Below are 12,068 nucleotides of genomic sequence, written 5' to 3'. Positions count from 1 at the left end.
CACAATATTCTATTTTTGCTTTTAGATGCATCTCTACAGTTTGGGGGGGGGGGGGGGGGGGTGTAAGGCAAAAAAAGCTGATTGATTGATTTTATTCAATACTTTGGAAGACAACATACAGAGATCAGTAGCTTTCACCACTGAAATATGCTGCCATTACCACAGTGCCATCTCTTGCCATACAAGGTAGGATGCATCTGTCTGATGGAAATGCAGGTGTATGGCCAAGTGCACATCTTATTTGTCTAAATTGTATCTGGATTACCTGTATTTGTTAAGCAAGACATGACAAGTTTAAACTACTCCTAACACACTGCCATCTCTGTTATTTCCAAGATCTAAAACCAGTGAATGGGGAGTCAGAATCTCTAAAGAAAAATGTTGAATGTGACCCAGAATCTCTACATGCCGAAGAAAGCCCTGAGTCCGAACTTGCCATTTCCAGCAGGTACTGTACTACTAGTGTAGTTGATGTTTTGTAATCCTTAAAAAATAAGAAAATAATATTCTCAATAATTGATAAAGGAATGTTTTTTTGCTGTTTAAAAATATTTAAAAAACATATTTTCCTGTTTTGTTGTAGGCCGGAATCAGAACATCTGACTGAGAGACACATTCTCACAGATGCCACAAAACATAGTCCTACTACAAACACACAGACTGCTGTAGAGGACAGCTGAAGATGTTACTAGTTTATTTACTGAATGGCAGTGGGGTTTTTTGTTGGCTTGAGGACTAAGAAAAGTAACCGATGCATACATCTGTACAGACCCTGTTGATATTCTCATGTTTCCACCTTTTACATAAACATAATTGCCTTTTAGTCTTCTCTTTTACAATGGCTTCCTCCAGAATCAACCCTCCGTGTTTATAAAGTGGGAGAGATTAAGGATTGGGTTCTTAACATGTATTGTAAGTCATTAGAACCTGGCAAAGAACGCTTAGTTAAATATTGACAGCATGCCAATTGTTAGGTGTCAGTCATTGTTGTGTCTTTTGTGTTTTCATTTGAAATTACAATAATACACTGTTCCATTGGGACAGGATGAAGAACCTTTTTTAAATGAGACTAATGTATGTTGTTTGAGCCATATTACTTTTATGAGGATATTTGTGTGGAAAGACTGTATATTAATAGTTATGTCATCTCTAACAGAATGCTGTATAATCTTATTTTTTTTCTTTCAGTACCTTCATGAATTAAACAGTTACACAAAGTCTATATAAATAAATACTTTTTAAGGTGTAAAATCAAAAAAATTCACATACAGTTAAGATAGTGTCACAAATATGATTGTAGTTCAAGTTGATGTATATCTGTGTTGTTTGGTTACAACCTTTTGTATTTCTAGTTGAATAAAAATAGTGTAATTTATTTATACTGCACTTCTCAAATGAATGGCAAGTCACATATTACAGTACTGTGCATGCTTTAGGCCACCTTACATGTTTTGCTTTAGCAATGTTGAGAGGACTTTATATATTTGTCCCAGAAAATACAGGAAATAAGTACATAATATTGAAAAACACCAAAAAAAGTTTTTGTTGTAGGCGGTCATCATGACCTTACTAAAACAAATCTAATAGTGGCCTAAGCCTTTTGTGCACAGTGCAGAAATCCTTTATTCATCCCAAAGGAAATGTGACTGTCCTGTGCATGTAAACAAAAACATAAAAGTAAAATAAGAGAAGAGGTGAAGAGTTGTAAAGTTTGATTGCCAATGGAAAGAATGACCTGTGTATTTCAGAGCAACATTTGGGGAAGATTAGCCTGCCATTGAAGGTAATCTTCAGCTCAACAAGCTATTCATTTAGGGGATGAGGTGTTGTTCAGGATGCTCATCAGCTTGTGAAGCATCCTCTCTGCCAACACATCCAATGAGTCCAGCAGAATTCCACCTCCTATGACCGAGCTGGCTTTCTTAACCCTCTAGAAATATTTTTTAACCGATGTAAACCAATGTTTCTATCATGTAGTTCTTTTTAAATCATGTGGGGGGTACCCACATGACGTTACCGGGACACATAACATTTCAGAATGGCTGCTCCAACAGAGTTTGAAGGGACTGTAACACGGGTAAGAATAATGTTTTGAAATGACTATTTATAGCAACTTCCTGACACATTTCTGTGACAATATTGGTTGTTTAGTTTTAGATTTATTCATTAAAAGTGAGTATGTAGAAAAAAAACTTACTCGTAGTGAGGTTGCTAAAATTATGTTGCTCACAAGCAACAATGGTTGTTAAGGATAAGTTCTAATACATTCATAATAGTGTCATGTGGTGTCCATATTTGGTTTTACTATTATTTTACAGCTGTTTTTGATGCTGGCAACATCCATAATCTTCTGATATTTAAATAATAGAAGTTACTAGTGATCTGGATGATGATAATGTAAAGAATTATGTCTAAGATGGTTATGACGAAAGCTAATCAGACTTGAAGCTAGAGACTGGAACAATGTCCACAGCAACCTGATGGGCTATTCAAATGATATGGTGGACATATTTTTACTAGGATATTTTTTTTTTTAATATTTGACATTTTTCTCTCTTGGCAGAAAAGAGAAAAGTATGCTGTCACTGATGTTTTGCAGATTATTGTGGAAGGTGGATATGACCGTGAATGTGATTTTATGGCAGATAAAATGAATGATGATACATGGGTACTTTTTTTTATATGTGTACACTAAAAAGAGAGTTTAGGAAGAAAATGGCGTAAATACAAACTTCAGATCCACTGTGAAATCCATAGAGATGCTCCGCACATATAACTCCGAAATATGCAAAGCAAGACAGTCTTTGCATCATCATCAGTAGAAGTTCAAATAACACTCATGTTCTATTTTCAACTGTCGATAAGTTAACAAATCCCCCCTCACAATTAGCGCCTGAACTTCTCTCAATTAATAAATGCAATGAGTTTTCAACTTTTTTCAAAGGTAAAATTGACAAAATCAAATTAAACATATCTGCTCAATTACTAATTCAACATCCGGAACCTCCAGCTACAAATAGAGGGAAACTTAACTTGATGTCACAGTTCAGCTTGATAAACCACGACACACTTGAAAAAACGGTACAGAATCTCAGCTCTTCCACATGTGGCTTAGACATTTTGCCAACCAATTTTTTTAAAACTGTTTTTCACCTTATAGCAGCAGAGGGGTATTTCACAAAACCTAGATAAGGGATTAAGCTGGGATTTTTGGGTTATCCTGGATGAATTTAGCCTTGACTTGGTTTCACAAAAGAGATGGCGCATAAGTTACCATGGGGATTTATTTTCTGCACCTAGCCTGGTCCCGACCAGGCTAACAGCCAAGCTAAGTTAATTCTAATGGTAATTATCAAGTCAAGTCGAGTTTATTTATATAGCGCATTTCATACACAGAGGTCATTCAATGTGCTTTACATAAACAAAACCAAACAATAATAGCAAATAAAAGCATAGAAGGGCAATATAGTCAAAGAATAGTTAAAAGGTAAAGATCATAATAAAAAGAAAACATAAAACACAAGGTAAAATCATTTAAAAATAAAGAATAATTAGTAAGCAAAAACAAAGGCAAAAGTAGTAAAACAAAGTAATAAAACACAAGGTAGAATAATTATCAAGGCAGATTCAGAATTTGTAACTCGGCACAGTTAGCAGAAAGCATCTGAGAACAGTTTGGTCTTCAGTCTAGATTTAAAACTGGCTACAGTTGGGGCCTTTTTGATGTCATCCGAAAGTTGGTTCCACAGCTGAGCCGCATAGCAGCTAAAAGCTGCTTCACCATGTTTAGTTCTAACTGTGGGTTATACTAGCAGGTTTTTCACCTGGGATCTGAGAGGACGAGAAGGTGTGTACTGCTGAAGCATGTCTGACAAGTATTTAGGTCCTGCTCCATTTACTGATTTATACACAAGCAATAGTGCTTTAAAGTCAATTCTGTGACTTACTGGAAGCCAAGGACTTAAGAATTGGAGTAATGTGGTCAGTTCTTTTAGTTTTTGTTAGAATCCTAGCTGCTGCATTTTGTATCACCTGAAGCTGTTTAATAGTCTTTTTAGGAAGGCCTGTGAACAGTCCATTGCAGTAATCAACCCTGCTGGAGATGAATGCATGAATGAGTTTTTCTAAGTCATGTTTTGACATCAGCCCTCTGAGTTTGGCAATATTTTTGAGGTGGTAAAAAGCTGATTTAGTTATCACTTTCATGTGGCTGTTGAAATTTAGATCACTGTCAATTAATACACCAAGATTTTTAACAGTATCCTTTGCCTTCAACCCTTTTGTGTCAAGGAGAGTGGCAACCCTAAGTCTTTCCTCCTTTTTACCAAATATAATTACTTCAGTTTTTTCTTTGTTCAGCTGAAGAAAATTTTGAGACATCCAGGTGTTGATTTGTTCTATACACTGACACATAGATTCAAGAAGACCATAGTCGTTTGGTGATAGAGCTAAGTAAATTTGTGTGTCATCTGCATAGCTATGATATGAAATCAAATTATTTTGAATGATTTGTCCAAGTGGGAGCATAAAGAGGTTGAATAATAGTGGCCCCAAGATCGACCCCTGGGGAACACCACAGGTCAAGGGCGTTGGTGTTGAGGTACAGTTTCCGATGGCAACAAAGAAGCTCCTTTCTTGTAGATATGATTTTAGCCAGCTGATAACTATGCCTGTAAATCCAACCCAGTGTTCTAGTCTGTGTAGTAAAATATTGTGATCAACAGTGTCAAATGCTGCACTAAGGTCCAGTAGCACTAGGACTGATGTTTTACCTAAATCTGTATTGAGGCGTATGTCATTGGAAACTTTAATGAGAGCTGTTTCAGTGCTGTGATTTGCCCGAAAACCAGACTGAAAGTAATCAAAATACCCATTTGATGTTAGGAAGGTGGTTAATTGATTAAAGACTACTTTTTCAATAATTTTGCCAATAAAAGGTAGATTGGATATGGGCCTGTAATTGTTTAGCATGGAGGCATCCAGGTTATTCTTCTTAAGAAGTGGCTTTACAACAGCTGTTTTCAGTGACTTAGGAAAAGTGCCAGACAGCAGTGATACATTTACAATTTGAAGGACATCCGCCGCTATGAGGTGAAAAACAGTTTTGAAGAAATTGGTAGGCAGAGTGTCTAAGACACATGTGGAAGAGCTGAGATTCTGTACCGTTTTTTCAAGTGTTTTGTAGTCTATCAAGCTGAACTCTGACATCAAGTTTAGTTTCCCTCTGTTTGTTGCTCGAAGTTCAGGTTGTTGAATTTGTAATTGAGCAGATATGTTGAGTCTGATTTTGTCAATTTGATCACAATTTTATACAATTATGTCGTCTTATTGGTTCAGCTAGCTGTCATTCACATCAGACCTTCATGCTCATTTTTAAGGAGCTTTATTCCATTTATAAACTATTTGCTAAATGTATTTGCTCACAAAACAAAACAGATTGTCTGCCTACTACCATATGGTTATTATTTTAATTGTGATAGGCCTATGTTAATAATTATAAGGCTATGGTACTCATTGTTTGCTTATTTTATTGATAGACGTTTGATGAATAGCCTACTGTAGTTGATTGGAAGTGGAGGGGCAAGTTTTCGAAGGTATTTATATAATATTAAGGTATATCATCCTATGTGCATCTTTGCAGTGGCAAGTGCTTTCTTAATGACGTTGCGTGCCGAGACAAAGAACTGTACGTGGGTGCATACGTAAATTTGCATTCAGTTGGTCTACCACGCCTACTCCTGCTGTTTTACAGAAATAGCCATGATTCCCCATTCCAAAAAGGACAACTTTACTTCATTGTTAGGCTATATTAAAAGCGGTTGTTCACTTTGTGTGAATGACGCTATTTTCCGCATCTTTTTTTTTCCAACCGTGGGCACTTTGGAGCAGAAACGAGAATGCGCACACATCCTGAATTACTTACACCTGGCTTGACATAGTCGCTCCTACTCATCCTGGATTAGTGGCATTAGTGAAACGAGTTGAGCTAGAATGACCAGACAACGCTATGTCAAACCTCGCTTTATCACTTATCTTGGATGTCCTAATTCTGCCTTTTGTGAAATATCCCTCAGATGTCCTTCACATGATAAATGTATCATTGCTGTCTGCCATTTTTCCTAAGTCACTGAAAACAGCTGTAAAGCCACTTCTCAAGAAGAATAACCTGGACACCTCCATGCTAAACAATTACAGGCCCATATCCAATCTACCTTTTATTGGCAACATTATTGAAAAAGTAGTCTTTAATCAACTAACCACCTTCCTAACATCAAATGGGTATTTTGATTACTTTCAGTCGGGTTTTCGGGCAAATCACAGCACTGAAACAGCTCTGATTAAGGTATTGTTACTGTAAGGTATTGACATACGCCTAAATACTACTCAGGTAAAATCAGTCCTAGTGCTACTGGACCTTAGTGCAGCATTTGACACTGTTGATCACAATATTTTATTACACAGACTAGAACACTGGGTTGGATTTACAGGCATAGTTATCAACTGGCTGAAATCATATCTACAAGAAAGGAGCTTCTTTGTTGCCATCGGAAACTGTACCTCAACACCAACGCCCTTGACCTGTGGTGTTCCCCAGGGGTCGATCTTGGGGCCACTATTATTCAACCTCTTTATGCTCCCACTTGGACAAATCATCCAAAATAATTTGATTTCATATCATAGCTATGCAGATGACACAAATTTACTTAGCTCTGTCATCAAACGACTATGGTCCCCTTAAATCTCTGTCAGTCTATAGAACAAATCAACACCTGGATGTCTCAACATTTTCTAGTAATTATATTTGGTAAAAAGGAGGAAAGACTTACAGTAGGGTTGCTTGACACAAAAGGGTTGAAAGCAAAGGATACTGTTAAAAATCTTGGTGTATTAATTGACAGTGATCTAAATTTTAACAGCCACATGAAAGTGATAACTAAATCAGCTTTTTACCACCTCAAAAATATTGCCAAACTTAGAGGGCTGATGTCAAAAGATAATTTAGGAAAAACTCATTCATGCATTTATCTCCAGCAGAGTTGATTACTGCAATGGACTTTTCACAGGCCTTCCTAAAAAGACTATCAAACAGCTTCAGGTGATACAAAATGCAGCCGCTAGGGTTCTCACAAAAACTAAAAGAAATGACCACATTATTCCAATTCTTAAGTCCCTGCAGGGGCTTCCAGTAAGTCACAGAATTGACTTTAAAGCACTACTGCTTGTTTATAAACTAGATGTACCGCAGAGCGGTACAAAATATGACCGCTGCCCAGTCCAGCACATTTTTTCCACAAAAATAAATCACACTGAAAGGCCTATATGATTCTAACTGTCTTATGCATTATCCACACTCAATTCTCACTGGTATCTGCTAGACAACAAGTACCAAAACATGATTAGTTCATAGATTTCACATGTAAAATTCATTTTATACAACCCCACCCCCATCTTGCCTGTTCATAATTCTGAGAAATTCTTGAAATGTGTGCGTGTACACGTTTATGTTTATGTGTATGGGTGTGTGTGTGTGCGTGCTTGTGTGTTTGCCTGCGTATGTGTGTTTGTGCATGTGCATGCATGCGTACACATGTCTACTGTGTGAGTATGCGTCATACGTATGATTACTGTGAATGTATGTGTGTGCGTGTGTATCAGTTTATGCACATGTGTGCACATGGAATGGGTTAACATGACCCCTGGAGGCAAACATACGGAAAAAATTGGTCATCCTAGGCCCTATGGTTCTCTATTCACAGAAAACTGTGTCTGCCCTACCCTCCCTTCGGGGGATCCAGTACAGCGGGGGGGGGGGGGCTACAGATCAAAACAAAAAACGATGGTTCCATGCTATCCATGTGGGGTTACATGCCCACCAAGTTTCGTGTACCCCGGTCTTTCAGTGTCCCGGGAATACTTGTTGGTGTACGGTCACTAAATGTACACATAAATGATTTTATTGTAAGGCCCCCCATGAACGAAAGTCCACAAAACTTGGCATGCATTCAGAGGGTGTCATAATGATCCTACACTTTCAATTTCGTGCAGTTTTGACCATGTCAGCCAGAGATATTGTGATGAAAACCTAATTTTTTGCTTTTTAATTTTTAACTAGGTGGCGCTATACATGAAATAAGTGGTAATGGGATGGGTTGACATGCCCCCTTAAGACCAACATACAAAAAAAAGGTGGACCTCCTAGGCCCTACGGTTCTCGAGATATTCACAGAAAACTGTCTCCGGCCACCTACAGGCCAGTTGGTGTATAGTAACATAAATTAATTTATTGTGTGGCCCCCCATGAACGGAATTCCACGAAACTTGGTGTGCATTCAGAGGGTGTCATAATGACCCTACTATGTTAGGTCACATGTTAGGTATGTTAGGTCACAGATATCTGGGATTACAACACCTCATTTTTACTTTTTTGTGTTTAACTAGGTGGCGCTATACATGAGATGAGTGGTTATGGAATGGGTTGACATGGCCCCTTGAGATCAACATACAAAAAAAAAATGGTAAAATAACCTTATGGTTCTCGAGATATTCACAGAAAACTGTGTCTGCCCTACCCTCCTTTCGGGGGGGGTGCAGTCCAGCGGGGGGGCTACAGATCAAAACGAAAAACGATGGTTCCATGCTATCCATATGGGGTTACATGCCCACCAAGTTTCGTCTACCCCGGTCTTTCAGTGTCCTGGGAATCCTTGACGGAAATTTGGACATGCGAAAAAAAAAACAAAAAAAAAAAAATCTGACTAAACCTATATGACCGCCGCTTCGCTGCGCGGCGGTCATAATTACTAAATGGAGCAGGACCTAAATACCTTTCAGACATGTTTCAGCAGTACACACCCTCCAGACCTCTCAGGTCTCAGGAGAAAAACTTGTTAGTAAAACCTGCTGTTAGACCTGCTAAACATGGTGAAGCAACTGTTCTCAGATGCTTTCTGCTAACTGCACTGAGTTACAAATTCTTGAATCTGCCTTGAAAATATTCTACCTTGTGTCTTTTTTTTAATTTTGTCTTTTTAATTATTCTTTATTTTTAAATGATTTTACCTTGTGCATTTTATGTTTTTTGTTATTTTTTTATTTATTATTATTATTATTATTATTATTATTATGTTCTTTACCTTTTAAACTATTCTTTCACTATTGCCCTTTTATGTTTTTATTTGTTATTACTGTTTGCTTTTGTTTATGTAAAGCACATTGAATGACATTGACTTGACTTGACTTAATGAAATGGAATCAGACCAGTTTCAAAAGCACAGTACTGAATGTGATCTTTTCAACTGCTTGAGCCTTTGTGAAACGACATTATGTATATATTGTTTTTATATTTTCTAATACAACATAAACATTAACAAAAAAACAATGAATGTATGAAATGAAAGTTACACACTGTCATATGTTTTAATCTATTTATCTACCTGAAATGGTTTAGACAGTTACTACCGTAAAACTTATAAACAAATAATAGCCGAGTCCCAAATAGACGCCTGTCTCTTTTAAACGCCTGGCGTGGCTACAGGTTTGGGTTAAAGGCCGGTTTAAAATAGAGGCCTGGTCTGTTTTTTAGTTTCGGGTAGTATTTAATCTTCTTAAGATTGTCTGTTTAAAGCCCAATTCACACCAAAGATTTGCAATGAGACGAAACCGTTGCAGTGGTGTGAATTAGATGTTGCACGTCGTTGCAAGCCGTCGCAAAGCATTCACCATGTCTAGTCATAGTTGCAAGGTTTTAGAATGTTGCATCAAGTTGCTGGTTTATAGAATGTTGCAGCTCATCTCGTTCCGAATCGTTGGTGTGAATTGCACTTAAGCCTATGGCTTAAGCAAGTATGGTGCAGACTGCGCATGCTACGTTATGATTAGATGGCATTAAAAGACTGCGGTGGGGAAAATTCCAAAAGAGTTCCAAATTGTATAACTTTTTGCATAAATAATTCCTGAACGGTTTTGGTCAGGGCTGATAATGGAACTTTGACAAAGGACCGATATAGGCTAAGTTGCTAGTGACAAAATATTGTATCACACTGAAAGCTCATCTCTTTGTAAGTTATGTTTGATTAAAACGTGTTTCATCTGTTCTGGCTATCCCTGCTATTTGGATCTTATCTCACTCAATGAACAACATCAACACTAAATGAATGATGATCCGTAATTGTCATTAGATAACCAGAGCCGGACAGTAACAGAGTAAATTTACTTGAGTACAATTTTGATGGATCTGTACTTCACTCGGGTATCATTTTTGGGGAGTACTCATGACTTTACTGAAGTACATTTGAGAGGCAAATATTGTACTCTTTACTCCACTACATTTCTATCCATAACCGTGAGTACCCGTTACTACTTCTAAAAAAAGGAAAAAAGAGAAATCTTGGAAACCCTCAATTTGTTGTTTCCCTCTCAAACGTGATTGGATTGTGCAGGCGCCACTGATTGGGACATCCTATCAGTAATCACCTTCAGCTTTCCGCCAAAGTCAACTCCATGGTCAGATTTAGATAAGAGACGAAACCATGGACGAAACAATGGGTGAAGACAAGCAGGTCCATCCCGGGAATGTGCCTACCTGTGGCCCCACCTCGCCAGACTATTTCAATTTTCTGTTAATGATAGTTTTCGCTTCAAGTGTTTCAATTACAAAATAGTATTTTGTATTTGAAATACGTAATTTAAATACATGTATTAGAAATACTGCCCATCACTGGCAACATGGTAAAAAGATGAAAATGACTTGATTTTACTTCCAATTCATTTTACATTCTCCTAGGTATTAACATTAACATTTTTCATAACTCCATGTAGGACGTTTCTGTACATAAATGTAAGCACTGTGGCAGTAGTAATGCAATATTTAGAAAATGTATGCTACTCTTGTACTCTTGATACTCAAGTACTTTTAAAAACAAGTACTTCAGTACTTTTACTTAAGTAGACATCAGACTGTTGTACTTTTACTTGTACTTGAGTAAAATTTAGCAAAGGGTATTTGTACTTTTACTCAAGTAATGAAGCTGTGTACTCTGTCCGCCTCTGTAGATAACCTAGTCATATGGGTAGACATTCAGTGTGTTTGAAATAGTTAATTTGATAATATTTTCCATCTTTGCAGAGGAAAAGTTTTGTGTTTTGTGTTTGTTTGTATAGACGTCTGTCTCTAATACGAGCCGGTGCAGTTTGGCGATTTGGGAAAATAAAAGCCCTGGCTATTATTTGGAGTTTTACGGCAAACCATTATGTCACATATTGTCGGTCATCATTGAGTGCATGTTCTTTTCTATTATGTTCCCCGAACAGCCATTGTTGCTTTGAAATATAGGTCACATGCCCCAAAAATCAAAATTGACCCCAGAACCTCAAATGTACCATCAAATGTATGTCAAATTCCAAAAATAGTATTTTTCTCTCAATTACAAAGGGTCTTGGTTTCTAGAGGGTTAATGAGACTGTTCAGTCTGTTAGCATCCCTCGCTTTCATGCCACATCCCCAGCACACCAATGTATAAATGGCACAAGACATAACAGACTGGTAGAACATCTGTAGCATCTTGTTGCAGACGTTAAGTCGGCTTTGTCCTTTTTAAAGAGCCTCAGGACCAGATGTACGTACATTTGCAAACTTAGCGTTATCAGCGCCAAGGACAAACCGGAGAAAGCGAACACTGTGATACCCAACTTTATGTAGTATTTATCAAATTTTCAGTTCATCGAATAATCTGCGCCTTTCTCTGCCCCCTACCACAATTTCCGAAATGTCCACAACTGAACTGCATACATACAAGCGCAGTTGAATGAAGTTAACTGATGACAACATTAAAAAGAATCAAATGTCATGAAATGTCACGATCATGAAATAATACAATACATGATAAGATATCTACAAGCAGGGAGATAATGAAGATCAGTAGTTCTATTCAAACTACTTGTGCATATAGGCTATGGAAGATTGGTCAAATCTAGCAAGTAGGAAAGTTTAAGTGGATAATGTGAAAGTGAAAGTAAAAGTAAGAGATTTGAAAGGCCAACAAAAGTTAAGGTTGCTTTTGATAAAGTGC

At 37.4% G+C, this 12,068-nt stretch overlaps 1 protein-coding gene across 3 annotated transcripts in view; it reads left to right on the top strand.

Moving 5' to 3' along the window:
- The window catches only part of hdgfl2 (HDGF like 2), an 88,057-nt gene extending 86,682 nt beyond the window's left edge, over positions 1–1,375 (top strand). For all 3 annotated transcript variants that reach the window (XM_042056172.1, XM_042056171.1, XM_042056170.1), the window contains 2 exons: positions 337–448; positions 584–1,375. In XM_042056172.1, coding sequence (XP_041912106.1) covers positions 337–448; positions 584–680 — 209 coding nt within the window. In that variant the 3' untranslated portion in view covers positions 681–1,375. The remainder of the gene's footprint in view (positions 1–336; positions 449–583) is intronic.
- The last annotated feature ends 10,693 nt before the right edge of the window (positions 1,376–12,068 follow it).

This window comes from Alosa sapidissima, chromosome 12 (genome assembly GCF_018492685.1).
Source record: "Alosa sapidissima isolate fAloSap1 chromosome 12, fAloSap1.pri, whole genome shotgun sequence".
Classification (NCBI taxonomy): Eukaryota; Metazoa; Chordata; class Actinopteri; order Clupeiformes; family Clupeidae; genus Alosa; species Alosa sapidissima.
Note: the sequence above shows the minus strand (reverse complement) of the source record. Positions and strands in the feature narration are given on the sequence as shown.